At 48.9% G+C, this 18,525-nt stretch overlaps 1 protein-coding gene across 1 annotated transcript; it reads left to right on the top strand.

Annotated features, from left to right (window-relative positions):
- The first annotated feature begins 342 nt into the window (after window positions 1–342).
- Ms4a15 (membrane spanning 4-domains A15) lies at window positions 343–8,213 on the top strand. The gene is made up of 6 exons (XM_038317621.1): window positions 343–582; window positions 3,695–3,817; window positions 6,038–6,094; window positions 6,709–6,801; window positions 7,138–7,251; window positions 8,097–8,213. Exons 1-6 carry the CDS (start codon window positions 358–360, stop codon window positions 8,211–8,213), a joined length of 729 nt encoding a protein of 242 aa, XP_038173549.1. The 5' UTR covers window positions 343–357.
- The last annotated feature ends 10,312 nt before the right edge of the window (window positions 8,214–18,525 follow it).

Here is an 18,525-nt window from a genome sequence, read left to right as displayed (position 1 = left end):
TATGGACCAGTAATAGTGGGCTTGCCTCACCTGTAGGCTGGGTTCCATGTCCAGCATTAAAAATAAAAAGTTCTTTCCATGTAATATGGGAGAAATCAAGCTCAGAGTCAAGAGTCAAAAAAAGCCTAAGATTCAACTTTAAAAAAAAATCCTTAGCTTTCCCCAAGAGCCTACTCCCTTCAGTGAGTCTCTTCTTTTTCCCCAGCTCTAGCCGGGGATTTGGGCTCTATTATCTCAGGCTCATTATCTCAGGGCCTCAGTAAGCAAGAGCAGGAGGGTGTGCCGTAAGCAATTGTGCAATGACCATTACTGCCTTTTTATCTCCTGAGCCTTCATCCCCCAGGCTCTCTGAACACGATGTCCACACCTCCTGCCAGCAATGGTGTATTTGTCGTCATCCCGCCCAGCAACGCCAGTGGCCTCCGCCCGCCTCCAGCCATTGTGCCCACCTCCATGTGCCAGCCTCCAGGGATCATGCAGTTCGAAGAGTCACCGCTGGGGGCGCAGGCGCCCAGGGCCAGCCAGCCACCTGACCTAAGACCAATAGAGACCTTCTTGACCGGAGAGCCAAAAGCTTTAGGGGTAAGAGAAATTCCCCCATGTGACCTGAGACAGACCTGCTGGGCAGGCAGTGAGCCTTATGCTCAACAGAGAGGGGCAAAGGCAGGGGATAATTATAAGATATGCGCCAGACAGACAAGGCTCCCCTTCCCTCCTCGGAGTTCACCAAATAAACCAGTAAAAAAATGACCAGAACTCCAAAGAGAGCTAAAAATGATGTATGGAGGCCGGGCGGCGGTGGTGCGCGCTTTTAATCCCAGCACTAGGGAGGTAGAGGCAAGCGGATCTCTGTGAGTTCGAGGCCAGACTGGTCTACAGAGTGAGTTCCAGGACAGGCTACAAAGTTACACAGAGAAACCCTGTTTTTGAACGGGGTGGGGGGGGGATGATGAATGGAACGTAATGAACAAAGGAAGAACTGACAGATGATGAGGATGAAATGGTAGGCAAGAGCCAACTCCTGAAGAGCTGACAGTCCATGAAGGGTGGCTTCCAAGCCCTTCTAATCTCAAGTGGCTTTAGAGAGTGGTCTCTAAGAAGGAATAAAATATAGATGATAGGTGGATAAATGGTTAAGATAGATGATAGATTAGACAGATGCTGAAATACAGATAATGATAGATGAATATAATCAAGAGGATAGCATAGATGAGTGGGTGATAAATAAATATGATTGGTAGATGATAGATAGGTAGGATGGATAAATAGGATAAATATATAGCTAAGGCAAATAGATTAATAGATAATATATAATAGGTGGTGATTGATAGATAAGGTAGATGATAGATTAAAAATAGATGATGATAGATAGGCATGTGAATTGCTATGAACAAAAGCTTCAAATTCAGTTGAGGTTAAAATAATGAGTTTCATAATGATGTTTTTATGCTTGTGTTCTTTACTCATAATCATAACAGAGTTTATTCGTGAGCCAAGAACGCATGAAGCCAGGAAGTCCATGGAACCAAAAGCGGTTCAAGCCCCACCCAACAGTATGAGCAGTTAACTTCCACAAGCCAACACATGTAACAATGGAGAGGTCACCTGATTGGCTATGGCTGGGAGGTCTCCTGCTTGAGCAGTGGTGACAGTGGGCATTTACCTAATTTGGGTGTGATCTGATCCTTAGGGTGCCTGCAACTGGCTGTGTTCGGCTGTCTGTGTTGTGCTGAACCCCATTATTTATTTAGAATATATGTCCCTAAGTTGTTCTGTTTGTTTCCGTACTAAATTAGGCTGCAACCACCAGCCCAAGGATGGCCCCACCCACCACGGGCTGAGCCTTCCCCCACTGATCACTAATTAAGAAAATGCCCTACTGCCTGCAGCCTGATCTCAAAGAGGCTTTTTCTCAATTGAAGACCCCTTTATTACTCTAGTTTGTATCAAGTTGACATAAAACTAGGCAGCACACTTTGGAGTTAGCCAATCCATTCCTCCACATCTGTGAGTTAGTGACTGTCTATGAGTTCAGTCTCCTGGGCTCCAAAATTAAGATGGTGCTCACATCACTGTGTCAGGGTTAAAAGAGGACAGATCTGAAAATAGCCAACACAGTGCTATGCTGTGCAGTGCTGTGCTATGCTGTGCTGCTGCTGTGCTGTGCAGTGCTGTGCTGTGCAGTGCCATGCTGTGCCGTGCTGTGCAGTGTTGTGCGGCTGCTTGCTGTGCAGTGCTGTGCAGTGCTGTGCAGTGCTGTGCTGTGCTGCTGCTGTGCTGTGCTGTGCTGCTGCTGTGCAGTGCTGTGCGGCTGCTTGCTTGCAGTGCTGTGCTGTGCAGTGCTGTGCTGTGCTGCTGCTGTGCAGTGCTGTGCTGTGCTGCTGCTGTGCAGTGCTGTGCAGTGCTGTGCTGTGCAGTGCGGCGCTGTGCAGTGCTGTGCAGTGCGGCGCTGTGCAGTGCTGTGCAGTGCGGCGCTGTGCAGTGCTGTGCAGTGCAGTGCTGTGTGGTGCTGTGCTGCTGCTGTGCAGTGCTGCTTCTATGCAGTGCTGTGCAGTGCTATGCTGTGCTGCTGCTGTGCAATGCTGTGCTGTGCTGCTTCTGTGCAGTGCTGTGCGGTGCGGTGTGGTGCTGTGCAATGTTGTGCGGTGCTGTGCTGTGCTGTGCAGTGCTGTGCAGTGCTGTGCTCTGTGACAGGCTTGCAGACAGTGGCAGCTGGCATTTCACGGGAGTTATTCCAGTAGCAGAGAAAGATAGCGTTGTTGGCAGTGGGACACACACACACATACACACACAAACGCACACACACCCCTCTGCCCAGGGAAGCTGGAGAGATGGAGGGTAGGCAATGGAGGAAAAAAAACAACAGAATACAGAAGTTTGTGTCCATAAGTATCCCAATTCTTGGCACTCACGTTAGAAAGTGATATACAGTCCACAAGACTTCAAGGCTGTGACTGTCGCCGCTCACAGAGATGCTGTTATAGACTACTGCCTTGGGTGACATCGAACAGCTTACCACTGGAGGCCCTGTGGGACACCCCGAGCTGGAAGGGGTGCCAGGCCTGGGCATATGTTGGACTCAAAAATCTTCCCTATATCTCTCTGCTCAGGTCTGGTCACCAAAAATGTTTGAAAAGCAATACATCAGAATTTCCCACAAGGAAAATTCACACTCCCCAGAGAGTCCCCACCCTTAGGAAAACCATCCCACCACTAGGAATGTTTCCATGGGTCACTGGTTAATAGAAGAAAGAGAGGGGGTGAGGAAGGTGGGGGGCAGGGAGGGAGGGAGGGAGACAGAGAAAATGAAGTGGAGATTGCCTCAGTGAAAGCAGCTGTGACTCCCACGGCCAGGATGGATAAGGAAAAGACTACACACAGGGAGAAGGCAAGCTAGGCATTTGGTTACCTGAGTGCCGAGAGTCAAGGAACCAGGGCTAAGAGAATCAGACAAGCAACTCAGAGCTATCCTTGACAACTACAGCCCCATTCATGAGTCTGGAGCTCTTAGTGGGCTGAGGAAAGCTGGTTCTAGCTTGATTTAATGCTCTGACCTCAGCCTACGGGAATGGAAATGACTCCCCTGCAGCTGTGGGAAGCCAGATCTGCGGGAATCGGTCGCTCTCCTCGGCAGGGGGCGCTGTGGAGCTCGTGGCCGGAAGTCAGTGGTCTGAGTCCTCGATGCCTTCCACAGACGGTGCAGATCCTGATTGGCCTCATCCACCTTGGCTTTGGCAGCGTCCTGCTCATGGTCCGCCGAGGTCACCTGGGGATGCTTTTCATCGAAGGTGGCGTCCCCTTCTGGGGAGGAGCTTGCGTGAGTGCCTGAGTTGCCATTCTAAGCTGGGGCGTGTTCCTGCCCAGCTCTTCCTCTTCCTGCCACACTCCCAACATTTTCCTAGCCTTAGCCCATCCTAGGTCAGGGTCTTACTTGCCTCCCAAACTAACCTGGGCATAATAGTTATCACTCACCCTAACCTTCATCATAAACCTCGGCCTGATCTACTCGCAGCAAACAGGCAAACAGGTACTGTGCCGAGCAAGCAGGTCAGAGCCCAATCTACACCTGGGCTTCCTGCACCCTAACCCCGCAACTCCACCATGCCTACAGCAGCCCCTCAGTTCCCTCTGTGGGTTCCAGCCTTGCCTGGGCTGATCTCCAGGGAGTCTCTCTGTGCTGCGTCCATTCCGCTGGCCATACCCCAGTGGAGAACCAAACCAGGCTTCCTTGTCTGCTCCTAGGTGCCGAAGAGAGGAAGTTTGCAAGGTGGCACTGCTGTGCGTGGCTCTACCGAAAGCGCCCTGCGCTCTGGTGCCGGGGGGCCTCCAGCTGTGTCCAGGAAGCACAGGCTTTGGGGTCAGCTTAATGGGGTCTACATTGAAGCCCCACTGTATATGATAGTGCAGTTCCTTCTGTATCCCAGGCTATCTCCACAAGAGCCCAGAAGCCCCTAAAAGCAGAACTCAGAGAGGCCAGCATTGTTGAAACTCCACAGCTAGAGCTAAACGGATGGGAACAAACCTTAAGTCCCCGCTCTTATGGTCCATAGTGGGCCCAAGTTGAAGGAAAATGTTGGCAAGCAGGCGTCTAAGGAGGCCCTGCCTCAGAAGGAAACAAAGGTAGCTTTCTGCATTCTTCTCTGAGCTCCCTCCTGCTCCAACTGTCACAAAATGTGTCACATGCACTCGGTAGGAGGGGAGAAATAAGCAAAGACCTGCTTGTCTGGCTCAGATGACAGCAGGATCACCAGGCTGGGCAGGGCATGCGCAGCTCAGTATCCAGTCTTTATCTTAGAACTTTGCAGGGCTGAGGAGAGCGATCGTTCAGTGTGTTAAGCATTTACCTGGTGATGAGGGCTTGAGTCATGTCTCCATCACCCTTGTCAAAAGCCAGCCTGGGCTTGCCAACCCAGCGCTGGAGAGATGGAATCAGGCAGCCCTCCCTGGGCCTCGCTGGTCAGCTCCACCAAGTCCAGGTAAGAGAGCCTCTCTCAAAAGACAAAACAGGCAGCTCCCGAGGAGGAATTACACCCTGACCTTGGACGACAGGTGTGAGTACACACACACATGCACATGCATGTATGCACGTGTGCACACACACACGAATGCACGCATGCACACACATGGCCTCATGTGTGGGGCTGCTGCTTAAATGAATATCAGCTCCATGAGAGGAAGATCTTTTCCATTTTAGCCAGCTCTGTTATGTTTTTGACACCCAACTGCTACTTGGTAAATATTTGACTGAGTGACTATTTGAAGGTGCATACCCTATGAGGCTTGAGTAATATGATGTCAATGAAAATACATATTGTAACTAGGATTTCTCTCCCACCCACCAGTTCCCTAACAACCATTCTGAGACTTACTATTAATTACAAACTGTTTGGTCTATTGGCTCAGGCTTATTATTAACTAGCTCTATGACTTAACCCATTTCTATTAGTCTGTATTTTACCATGAGGCTAGTCACTTTTTCCTCACATCCTGCTTCCCCAGCAGCTACAGGAACTCCACCTTCTTTCTCTCTGTATCTGTTTGGATTTCCTACTTAGCTATATTCTGCCCTGCCATAGGCCAAAGCAGCTTCTTTATTAACCAATGGTAGTAAAATAAAATATTCACAGCATACAGAGGGGAATCCCACATCAACATACCTTGTAAACTATGACTTTGTCTCAAAACAGAGGCCTCTTTTGTTGTTGTTTGTTTGAGACAGAATCTCTATTTGTAGCCCAGGCTATCCTAGAACTCATTATGTAGACCAGGCAGGCCTCAAACTCACAGAGATTTGCTTGCCTCTGCCTCCCACGTTCTGGGATTAAAGGTATATATCACCATTGCAGAGGACAAAGGCCTCTTACAGAACCACTAAGACATCCTTAGAAATACACCCAAGATGCCTGGCCAGGATGCAGACAAGAAAGCCTATGGTTCTCTGCCTACACCTGTATCTTCTTGACAGAATTTGGACATGATTTGCCCTGCTCAGTGTCCCAGCCGAAACCTCACTGGGCCCTCTCTCTTCCCCACACAGTTCATCATCTCTGGATCCCTCTCGGTAGCAGCTGAGAAAAACCACACCAGTTGCCTGGTGAGTCTGACTGGAGACAGAGAATCAGGGATGGGGATGGGGCCACTCACCTCAGGACCCTCACCCCCATCTGCCCTCTCATTTGGTCCATTCAACAAGCCTTTCTTGGGGGTTTTCTAAGTGTCCATGGAAGGAATTCAGACATCCAAATACAGAAGGAAGAGATGGGATACTTGCAGAATGCCATCCAAGGTCTACAGATGAAATCCTCACAGACATTCAGAGGGAGCCGATGCAGGAAGGGTCCCCCAGAACAGCCACTAAGATGTCTCAGAGTGTGGGCCTGGGCCTGGGGGAAGTGAAGTACAGCATTGGTGGGGGGGATGGAGCGGGCATCTGCTCCAAGCCTAGCCCAGGAAAGTCTTGAAGAGGGCCAGGCCTCCTCCCCAGCAGCTCCCAAGAAGATGGAAGAAGCAAAGGGAGGCAGGCATGAGGGCCTCTTCCTGGGAGAAAGAGAAGAAAAAGAAGAGTGAAGGAGAAAAATCCAGCCGTGCAGGGCTCATGACCCCAACCCCGGGGCCATGAAAGGGAGGGTGCAGGAAGCTGGGCAGTGAGCTGGAGCTCCTGTCCCTTCTCCTCTTTGTCTCTTCTTGGTGCCCCTCTTCCTCCCACAGGTGAAGAGCAGTCTGGGAACCAACATCCTCAGTGCAATGGCGGCCTTCGCTGGGACAGCCATTCTTCTCATGGACTTCGGAGTCACTAACTGGGTGTGTTGGCAGATGTCCCTAAGGGTACTAAACCCGGCAAGATAAGGGCTGCAGCCAGAACTAGGGAAGACCCAGTTGTCCGCAACCCTGGGCAATTTGCAGAGCCTGCTGCTCCGATAGACCTCTTGAGTGTACTGACACCATAGCCCTACCCCAAGATCGGGTGTGGGGAAAAGGGAGATGAGTCCTGGGAGAAAGGAAGGAGCGGGCAGGGCTGGAGTCAGGAAGCCTGGACCCAGGGCTACTTCTGCTTCTTTCCTGGGCGTTATTCTTGGTCCAGGGGGTACCTTTACTTTTAAACTCTCGGTTTGACTTGACTTGGGTTTGGGTCCCCAGGATGTGGGCAGGGGCTACCTTGCTGTGTTGACCATCTTCACCATCCTGGAGTTCTTCATCGCTGTCATCGCCACCCACTTTGGGTGCCAAGCCACCCGTGCCCAGACTAACGCGGTGAGTACTCTCACACCATGTCCAGGGTCCCTGAGGAATGCCTGTAGTCTAGGAAGAGAGTGCACCTCCAGCCCCCTCCCACTTCCCCTTTGGGGCTGAGCTGTGATAAGCTTCCCATAGACGGTGGGGCCCCAGGTTGTGAAATGGAGCTATTCACCCCGTGGCCACAGGAGGGCGCCAGAACCAGCAGCAGAACTGAGATCCTTCGGAATTGGAGGAGAGCGTTAGGGCGGGTGAGGGTCGCACCTTGCACAGACAGTTCACAGAGTGTGAACAGGTGGGCACAGCAGAAAAGACAGCATGACTCGGTGGAAGTTAAACTCATTTTTGCCGAGGAAAAGAAAAAGGGGGAGGGACGGAGGGAGATTAAAAAAAAAAAAAAAAAGGTGGGAAGAGGGGCACTGGTAACACAAAGGCTTGTTTGGGCGGAAAAAATGCAGCCAGGTTCTAGTGGATGCCTTTTAAGGTTGGAGCAGGGGGAATGAGCTGGATTCAAGGGGCACAGTGAAGGGCTACCGGTGTGGAAGCAGCCAGGGACCAGCGCTGTGGTTCAGGCAAGAGCTATAGAGGCCCGAACTCAGAGGGGCTGTCCAGAGAGGAATCATCAGCTCACTAGCCCCTAGAGGAATGAGGTTTGTCTACTTTTCTCCCTGAGGTGTGTCCAAGCCCTGGATCATAACTGACCCTATAAAATGTTTTCTGAAATGTTAATTAAATGATGCTTTTTGTGTGCGAGCATTCAGTACTAAGGCGCTATTCTCAGAGTGCCCAGCGGGTGGCACTGTTGCAACTCTCATCGAAGACCGCGGAGCCACCCAGACTTGGTGTTTTCTGTTTCTTTGCAGTCTGTGATTTTCCTACCCAACGCCTTCGGCACGGACTTCACCATCCCCAGCCCAGCAGTCTCTCCACCCCCTGCCTATGACAATGTGGCATATATGCCCAAGGAGTCATCGGAGTAGCAGATCGCAGCCCCGCGTCTGCAGGACGGAGTCCAGGCTTCCCACGCTACCCAGCGTTCCTCCACCCTCACTTTATTCGTCCTGAGGCAGCCCTTCCACATCCAGGCTCTCCAAGTCGTATACACTGTGTCACCGAGTGATGTGTTCCATCACTTTTCCATGCCCTCCGGTAGTTTCTTTCTAAAAGAGACAAAAGACTGATGTCCAGGGTGCCCAGCCCTGTCACCTGACAGAGATGTCCCCGGGTTCCTCTGTGCTGTCCTCGGCTCATCGTGAGAAATCTTGACATCACGGAGGTTTCACAGGTTTGCCTTCAAGAAGGTCATTAAGCACCGAGAACTCAGAATGTTCCAGAAGAGACTGGCATTTCCGAGGCTCTGTTCTGACCACAGAGCAAGGCAGTGAACCTGACCTCCAGGCTCCTGGCTCCCAAGACCAGCTCTGTCCTTTGTCATTTGCTGTTACATCCTTGGGTTTTAGTTTTCCCATCTGGAAATTTAAGTGCTAAACTACATAATCACAAGGCCAACCCAACACCCCTGGGCTCCCCAGGGTCCTTGGGTCTAAGCCAGGTATTGCCCCCTCCCTCCCAGAACCTCCTTTTTCTTATTTTTAATAGGACTCTGGCCCTTCCTACATACTAGGACAGGAGGTTGCAGAGGAGATTGACTGACTCTTGCACCGAGCTCACCATCAACAGGTGCACGGGAAAGTCCCCTCACTAACCCTCCTGTATCCATCCCCCACCCCTGCCTGAAAAGCAAGGGTGTCCCTGAGAGTTACCACGGGGACAGGGTTGGGTCCCCACAGGAATAAAACATCTTCAGCCCAGTGTTCATAGGCCCTGGCATATGGCTTGTTTCATCTATACTCTGGAGAAAAATAAACAGTGTGGCTTAGATTTTGAGTTGGCTTCAGTGTGGTGGCTTTTGCTTTTTAAGCTTGGGGTCTTCTGAGGGCTGCCCATGATTAATCAGGTTTGGGTAAGGATCGCACAAAGAGCAGGCAAGAGGTAACTTCTTACAGCCAGGGGCAGCTCCAGGCTAATGATGATCACATGGGTAACTGTATACATGAATATTAAAGTGGAGGCAGGGGAGAGGGTTCAGTGGGTAAGGACCTGAATCTGGATGCTCAGCACGCATGTAAGAAGCTGGGCACAGTGGCATGTGTCCATAATCCAGCACTGGAGAGGCAAAGACAGGAAGACCCTGGGGCCTGCTTGGTCAGCCAACGCAGCTGAGTCTGTGAGGTCCGGGTTCAGGGAGAGACCCTGGCTTGAAAAGTAAGATGGGCAAATGGAAGGGCAACAGAAGCCCAGGAAGCTTGAACTTGGCACGTAGCACTTTTTCTCAAGTGCAATCAGTGTGTGCATAAAAGGTAACTCTAACAAGTTCCATAGCACACATAACTAAAGCTTGCTTGCCAAACTCTGGCCTTCATCAGGAGTAGCCTTTAACAAATACTGATGGATTCAAACTGTGCTGGCCCTAACCAAGCACATGAAAGTCTTGCCAGCTTTGTCCAGGCTCCTGCCCGTCTGGTTTGAATGCCTATTTTCTGACCTACATAGATCTGCATTACATCAATAGCTTTGGGCCTTTCCCAGGATCCCATGGAGTCATCTCCCATGATTCCCTTCTAATTTCCTCCTATCTAGACTGAGGATTCAGAATTTACACTAACCTCAATGAAGTTTATGCTGAGACAGATATGAATAAGAGATCTCAAAATACCACCTGGGAATGGGCATTTCTGTTTCAGGACAATGAGCAAAGATTTTGGATAAAAATATGAGAGAAAACTCAGCCCAAGCAATGACAAGAGCATGTCAGTATCTCTTCAATAGTTCTACTGGAGAGTCATAGCATGCCTACTTCAGCGAGGTCTGTCTTTACAGAGAGATGCTGCCCCAACCTATTATCAAATACCTAAGGCTGTAAAACCTTAAAAATAAAAGAGAGAGATCGATTTACTTCACAGTTCTGGAGATTGGATAGAAAGGTCACATGTGGCGGTGGCCTTCCAGCAGAGTCTAAAGGTGGCACAAAACATTACACGGCAAAAGGAAAAAGGGTCATACATGTATGTCTGATTTGCTCATTTTCTGATAAAGTCACTAGAATTCATTTATGGGGCCTTGTTCTGATGCCCTTCTAACCCTCATCACGTCCCAAGGTTTCACTGCCCCTCAGCACCATCTTCAGCTTAAGTTTCTGATTACTGACGGAAAAGGATGGTACTTCATCCCGGGGACCTTGAGGGGGCACTCTCACTGCTGCTCGGGGGCTCTTACTTAGCTCCGATTGTTGAGGCTGTACTTAAAAACCAGAGGGGATGAGGAATGGAAACTAACTCCTGGCTTTATTCCTGCGATGAAGTCAGCTCCTCCCAGAGCAGGGAGGAAATGTTTTAGAAAGCTGAATCTTACTTATTTCTTTAAACTACTAGCTTCGCCTGATCTTAAAACCTTTGCACAAATGGAATTACATAATATGCGTATTTCTTTGTGTTTGACTTCTTTTACTGAATAAAATATAGATTTATCTGTAACATCTTGCATTTTCATTTTATTGCTTTAATACTTTTGTAAACATTTTGTTTTATTCTTTCATTTTCATTGATTTACCTGTTGATGGATAACTAGGTTAGTTCCACTTTGAGGTATCATCAATAAAACTCAAACTTTCTTGAACACACACAAAAAAAAAGAAAGAAAGAAAAGAAAAGTAAGAGGGAGAACAATTGAGGAAGACACCCAACATTGACCTCTGGCTTCAACATATACATGTGTGCATACTTGCACACACACGAACATCCACTGCACACACCCATAAACTCACATGCACAGAGAGATATGAACACACAAATAAACCACACACATATGCACATGAATTAACCAAACTGGATGTGCTTCATGCACTCTAATATGTGTTGCTACCTCCATTGCTAAAAACGGGGCCAAAGCCAAACAGGAAAAGCAGAGGAGTTGTGTGGTTGTGCAGGCTGCAGCCTGGGCACTTACTGTCTCACCACGCCCCTGGTCAAGATCCAGACAGGCCTTTGATGTCACACAGGCTGCAAGCTTGGTGGCAGCTAGACTTCACTCTCAGGGCTTCCGGTCACTTGTGGTCACATGACCATAGTTTTTAAACCCATATCTTTTTAAGATAAACACTAACGTGTTTACAAAGATGATGATAGTGTAGCTGAGTCTTGCTTATCACCAGAGGTCAAGGTCAAGCAAGAACTAAGGATGACCCTAGCTACCTTTGGGAGGGACACCACAAGAACGGTCTTAATAGTAATTTCTCTACTGTGCAGACACTTGGACTTTCAAAACATTAGAACGATTCTTTCAGGATCAGCAAGATGGCTCAGCAGCTGAAGTTACTGCACAACCCAGTGGCATCAGTGCAGTCCTAAGCACCCACGTAAAGGCAGAAAGAGAACAATTTTACAAAGCTGTCCTCTGACCTATACACAAACACACACACACACACACACACACACAAATAAAAATTTTTGAAATTTTTAATAATCAAATCATTCGACCGCTGACTCCATCAACATGACAAACGCTGCCCATCAGTCAATCTGTTCCGCTCCGGAAATGGTCTGAACTGTCAACACTGCAACACTAGCTGTCTCCACTGTCAAAAGGAGACTAAGGACGAGGACTCAGACTTTCACCTGCTCGAGTTTGGAAGTGAGAGAACTTTAAAGGATCCAGTCCCCTCAAGCAGCTCCATACAGCTGGGAGAGCAAGCAAGGGCGGGTCCTGGAAGGAAAGGATCCAAATTCTAAAGTCGTAAAAATGCTCTGATTTCCTCGTGTGACTCTGAGCCGAGGCAGCCCTAGATGGTAAAGCGCGGCTGAAGCCTACAGCAGCGGTCCCTGGGCCAGGTGAGTACCCCCTCTTCACAGCAGAAACAAGAGGAGGTCGTCGGGCCCTCCCATGGGGTTCATCCTTGACAGGAGACCTGCCTCCTGTGTTACTCAACAGCTGCAGGCTGGAGGTGCAGGACCGTAACTTGGCCCCCCAGAAGGGAGCAGGGGTGACTGTTTATCAAGCAACAGTGGCAGCAGCTGGGGCTGGAGAGATGGCTCAGTGGTTAAGAGCATTGCCTGCTCTTCCAAAGGTCCTGAGTTCAATTCCCGGCAACCACATGGTGGCTCACAACCACCTGTAATGAGGTCTGGTGCCCTCTTCTGGCCTGCAGACATACACACAGACAGAGTATTGTATACATAATAAATAAATATTAAAAAAAAAAAACAGTGGCAGCAGCTGGAGAACAGAGGCTCCATGCCATGGAGCCCTATGAAGCAGGGTTACCACGTTACCATCAGCCTCTCTCCAGGAGGAACCTACTACCTGCCCGGCCAACTACCAGTTGGAGATCTGAGAACCAAGAGGACTGTTACCCCTTCTCTTCTAACTCTAGTGACCGAGCACACAGAGAGACAGAGAAAGCAGAGAGAAGAAGGGACTTGTGGAAGTCCGCTTTCCCAGAACCGCCCTTTACGCCAAGTACCTGGCCCCGAGGCCCCAAGAAAGGTTGCTTTGAACGTGCCTGGGCTCCTTCTGAACTAATGTAACTGAAACCTGCATCTTCTTAGGGTGGCTGCCAGCAACCACTCCATCACACAGTGTCTCCATACCTCTCAGTCCCTGCCTTTCTCTGCCTGACATGCCCAAACACACATGCACATACATGCACATGTGTGTATACATATGCATATATATGCATATACATGTATATGTAAACACTTACTGCCCTCGCTGTTCTTGGCTTCTACTACACCATTTAATTAGGGTCACATTCACAGCAAGGTTTTCTCGACCTCCCGACCAAGACCTCCCATAGACAGATCTTACCTATTCCAACACAAGTTCCCAGGTGTCCAACTCATTGCTCTGCAGAGTCCTGTAGGGCAATGTGAGCCCCCAGTTCACTTTCTCCATAAACCGGGTACTCTCCCCTCTCCACAACCTTCCCACCCCAAAGGAGCCCTTTAGCTGACTCCTCCCTGCTCTGAGCAGGGGTCAGATGGAGGCAATGAACTTTTACTCCTGGTGATTAGAATGGGATCCATCTTAACAAGGAATCGACAACCGTCAGGTGAGAGTCTAGGTGTAAGGCAGGTTGGTGGTATCACCAGCTTTCATTGCTAAATTCTAACCTCTGATCCTGTTACCACTTAATCATCACAGCCCACGCTTGAGGCAGGCAGGGGCCTTGTGTGCCCATGGAAACAGACTTAGATAATGAGATGCAGGAGACAGGGTCAGGCCTGGCTTGCAGACTTGGAAGATTCATGTTCTGGCCCAATGAAGGACTGAAGGGTCCTCTCAGCTCTGCCTCTGGCCCCCAGAGCCTAAGGAAAAGGGGGGATATTTTCAGGGTTCAGAAAATCCAAGGCTGAGGGTAAATCACCAAGACCTTAGGGATCCCAGAGATACCAGACAGCTGGCTGAGGAGCCTGAGAAAGAGGACAAGTAAAGCGATATTCCCTCCCCTGCCATCCATTTTCACCCCAAGGCAGCTCTGCCCCAGGCCTAGGCAAGGTGAACAGGGTACAGGCATTCTAGAGACTTGTAGGCAGCAACAGCTTTGAAAGATGGGCTCCTAGAGAAACCTATAAGAGCAGGATTGGGGTGGGGGAAAGAAAGGCACTATTTAGGAGGCAAGCAGCCTGGTGTGGCAGTTTGACTAAGAATGGCCCTGATGGGCTCATATATTTGAATGCTTAGTTACCAGGGAATGGCATTATTTGAAAGGATTAGGCGCGGGCTGGAGAGATGGCTCAGTGGTTAAGAGCATTGCCTGCTCTTCCAAAGGTCTTTAGTTCAATTCCCGGCAACCACATGGTGGCTCACAACCATCTGTAATGAGATCTGGTGCCCTCTTCTGGCCTACAGACATACACACAGACAGAATATTGTATGCATAATAAATAAAAAAAAAAGGATTAGGCGGTGTGGCTTTGTTGGAGGAAGTGTGTCACGGGGTGGGCTTTGAGGTTTCAAAAGCCCATGCCAGGCCTAGTCCCCTCTCTCTCTCTCTCTCTCTCTCTCTCTCTCTCTCTCTCTCTCTCTCTCTCTCTCTCTGAATCATGCTCTGCCATGATAATGAACTAAACTCTGAAACTATAAGCAAGTCCCCCATTAGATGCTTTTGCTAAGAGTTACCTTTGCCATGTGTCTCTTCACAGCAATAGAACAGTGACTCAATAAAAGTTGGTACCAGGGACTGGAATACTGGTGTGGCAGACCTGACCATACTGCTTGTTGAAGAAATATAGAAGACTTTGAACTAGAAAAATGGTTGAATGCTTTAAGTGGAGTTTCATGGGCCATAGTAGCAGAAGCATAGAAAACACAGGTTCTGAGAGCAATATAGATTATGAGAGCTAATTCAAGAGGTTTCAAGGGGGAAGGAATAAGTGGCATAAAAACCATTCTTGTGATATTTTAGCAAAGGATGTGATGACTTTCTGCCCTTGTCCTAAAAATCTGCCTGGAGCTAAACTGAAGAGTTTTGGATTAAAGGTGTTGTCAGAGATGAATTCAAGACAGCCCAGGGTTGGTTATGTCGTGTGGCTATTAGCAATCACTCTTTTTTTTTTTTTTTTTTGGTTTTTCGAGACAGGGTTTCTCTGTGGCTTTGGAGCCTGTCCTGGAACTAGCTCTTGTAGACCAGGCTGGTCTCGAACTCACAGAGATCCGCCTGCCTCTGCCTCCCGAGTGCTGGGATTAAAGGCATGCGCCACCATCGCCCGGCTTAGCAATCACTCTTATGCGGGTCTGTAATAGAAAAGAGAAAAGTGGACGAAGAGAAAGACAAAATGTAGGGTGTAAGAAGAAAAGGAGCACTAGGGTAGGTGCTGTCGGAGTCAAGTCCAAGGCCCAAGGAGATAAAAGGTGTAAAGAAAATCCTGATACTCCATAGAAGAAAGGGAGAACTGACCTCAGGCAAGACCCTACCCAGTAAACTTCCAGCTTGTGGAGAGGAATTAAAGAAAAGCATAAGTAGTGGGTGCTGGAGAGATGGCTCAGCGGCATTGCCTGCTCTTCCAAAGGTCCTGAGTTCAATTCCCAGCAACCACATGGTGGCTCACATCCATCTGCAATGAGGTCTGGTGCCCTCTTCTGGCCTTCAGGCATACACACAGACATAATATTGTATACATAATAAATAAATAAATATTTTTTAAAAAAAGAAAAGCATAAGTAGTGAAAGAGACCAACAACATTATACAGCTGATACAAATGGAATTGAACAAGGGGCCAAGTTCCAGCCCCATCAAGCAGCAGACTTGGCCACGCAGTTCTGGTTTTAGGGACAGGGACACAGGAAGAGGGTTGTGGAATCTTCTCCCATGGCTCAGAGAAGCCACCGATGTGGCCAAGCACATGTTAGGGGTGTCCCTGCACAGATGTCCAGACAGGCCACTGAGTGAAGCTAGGAAGGTGAGAGCCTGGATTGCCTTGGAGACCTCAAGAGAGAGATGCCAGAGTCATGGGATACCTGCCAAGAAGAGTTGCAGACCGGTGAGGAAGAAGCACAAGAGCGAGAAGTGTGCTGCAGCCAACAAAGCTGGCGGGCGTTGGAGATCTGAAGAGTGTTTTAACGTCAGACGTGACAAGGTGGAGATTGAAGTTTGCCTGCAGTTTTCAGTCTTGTTTTGGTTCATTATTTCCTCCCTTTGGCGATGTATGTTCTATGCCATTGTATGTTGGAAGTATGTGAACTGCGCCTTGATTTTGGTTTTTTTTTTTTTTATTAAAGATTTCCATCTCCTCCCCCTTCCCTCCCCTCCCTTCCACCCATACCCCCACTCCACCCCTCTCCAAGACAAAGAGCCATCAGGGTTCCCTTCACTATGTTAAGTCCAAGGTCCTCCCAGCTCCCCCTAAGTCCAGGAAGGTGAGCAACCAAACTGACAAGGCTCACAGTGAGCCCGTCCATGCTGTAGAGGTCATGTTCATTAAAATGACAGAGCCCCACATAGGAGCACCGGACTGAGATCCCAAGGTCCCGTTGAGGAGCAAAAGGAGGGAGATCATGAGCAAGGAAGTCAGGACCGTGAGGAGTGCGTTTACCCATTGAGACGGTGGGACAGATCTAACGGGAAACCACCAAGTCCAGTTGGAATGGGACTGATGGAACAGGGGACCAAACCATACTCTCTGAATGTGGCTGACGGTGGAGGAGGACTGAGAAACCAAGGACAACGGCAATGATTTTGGTTTTTATAGGGGATTACAGTTTAGAGAGTGCCATGAGTCTCAGAAGAGGCCTGAACTTTTAAGCAGTGTTGAGACTTGTGAAAGACTATGGGGACTTTTGAAGTTGGACTTCAAAATTTTGAATGCAGGTGCTGGAGAGATGGCTCAGAGGTTAAGAGCACTGACTGCTCTTCCAGAGGTCCTGAGTTCAATTCCCAGCAACCACATGGTGGCTCACAGCCACCTATAATGAGATCTGGTGCCCTCTTCTGGCATGCAAGCTTACATGGAAGGAATGTTGTTGTATACATAATAAATAAATAAATCTTTATAAAAAAATTTTTTTGAATGCATTTTGCATTATGATACGGCTATATGCCTGTTATGGCCAGGGAGCGGATTGTGGTGGTTTGAATAAGAATTTCCCCCATGGGTTCATATATTTGAATGTTCAGCCACCAAGGAATGCACTATTTAAAAGGAGAGAAAGATTAGGAGGTGTGATATTGTTGGAGGAGCTGTGTCACTGGGGGTGGGCTTTGAGGTTTCAAAAGCCAGTGCCAGACCAGCACCCCTGCCCCCCGCCTAAGGACCAGGATGCAAAGCTCTCAGTTACTTGTCCAATGTCTTGTGTGTCACCATGCTGCCATGCTCCTTGCCATGACGACAGTGGACTAACCTTGAACTCTGAGTCCAATGAATGTTTCCATTTATAAGACTTGCCTTTGTCACGGTGTCTCTTTACAGCTATAGAACTAAGACACTTAGAAAAGGGCACAGGCTAAGGTCTCGAGTTCACCTCTAGAGAAGTGAAGGATTTCACAAGCGGATCAGGTTGGGAGCCACGTATAGAGGTCAGAAGTCTGTATTTTTTTCACAACAGTTATGTGGCCTTATCTTGAGGACCTGGCTCAGTCAGCAGCCTGTGTTTTGCAGAGCAGTGATGTCAGCCTCTCAATGATGAGGCCCTCGTCTCAAGGACATGACTGGAATGAGAGTGAATTCTAGAGCCTGGAAATGAAAACTGGAAGACACAGCAGGACGGAGTCACCATGGGCCACAGCCTGCTGCCATCATATGGGGTCTTCATAACCCACCGCCCTTCCCCTCTTGTGTCTGCAGTCGACTGCCTCTTGCTCCTCCCCACCATGAGTATACAAAGTTCCTCTTGGCACCTCTCCATTTCAATGTAAAGTTGGAAATAAGCCTTGGGGTCAGAGCCCAGTCCTCAGTCCAACTATGATGCACCCATGAAAACAGCAGCAGGAGGGAACAGATACCCATAAACCTAGAAGCAGAGGTTTGGAAGTTTGTCATTTAACCCAAAGCAGACAGAAAATCAACTACAGAACATGGCTGGACTCTAAGGAAGAAGCAGCAAGTATTCTCAACTATTGAGCCAATTCCCCAGCCACTTGAGAAGCCCACTAAAACAGCCAGATAAGTAATAACAGCAGGAAAAGGAGATTTATTCAATGTGGCCACACTGGGGATGGGGACAGAGAGAGCCAGTGACTCCCCCACCTCCAGCCCATTTCTGTGATAGGAATGTGTACACCTAAGCCATCAGTCAAGGTCCTATCTGCGTCTGGGCAGAGTGCTCTGACAAGTTATTAGCAATGTGTGAACTACCCCCCCACACACACACACAAAATAAACTGGGCATAGTGGTGCCCACCTTTAATCCCAGCACATGGGAGGCAGAGGCAGGGCGGTTTTTGTGAGTTCAGGGTCAGCCTGGTCTACAGAGTGAGTTCCAGAACACCCAGAGCAGCTTGAATGACTTGCCCAGGGAGGCACAACTACTGATTAGTAACATTTTCTCAGCCAGGAAGGGACCCTGTGCACATGAGAATGGATTTCTGAGTTTGATTTGGGCAGCTTCTCAGCCTTGTAGGTATTTCTGATGTTCTGACACTAGGTGGCACTCTATGTCCAGGCTGCATTGTTTATTCAGTAGCCTTAGAACTGTGTGGAATAGAGGCTAGCAGGTGGGGCGTTGGCTCTTTGTGGTGAATGCAATGTCCCTGTTAACTTACAGCTAATAAACTCCTTAGTCATCAATCTGGACTTGTT

The sequence above is a fragment of the Arvicola amphibius genome, chromosome 1 (genome assembly GCF_903992535.2).
Source record: "Arvicola amphibius chromosome 1, mArvAmp1.2, whole genome shotgun sequence".
NCBI classification, from domain to species: domain Eukaryota; kingdom Metazoa; phylum Chordata; class Mammalia; order Rodentia; family Cricetidae; genus Arvicola; species Arvicola amphibius.
This window is presented reverse-complemented; position numbering and strand designations above follow the sequence as displayed.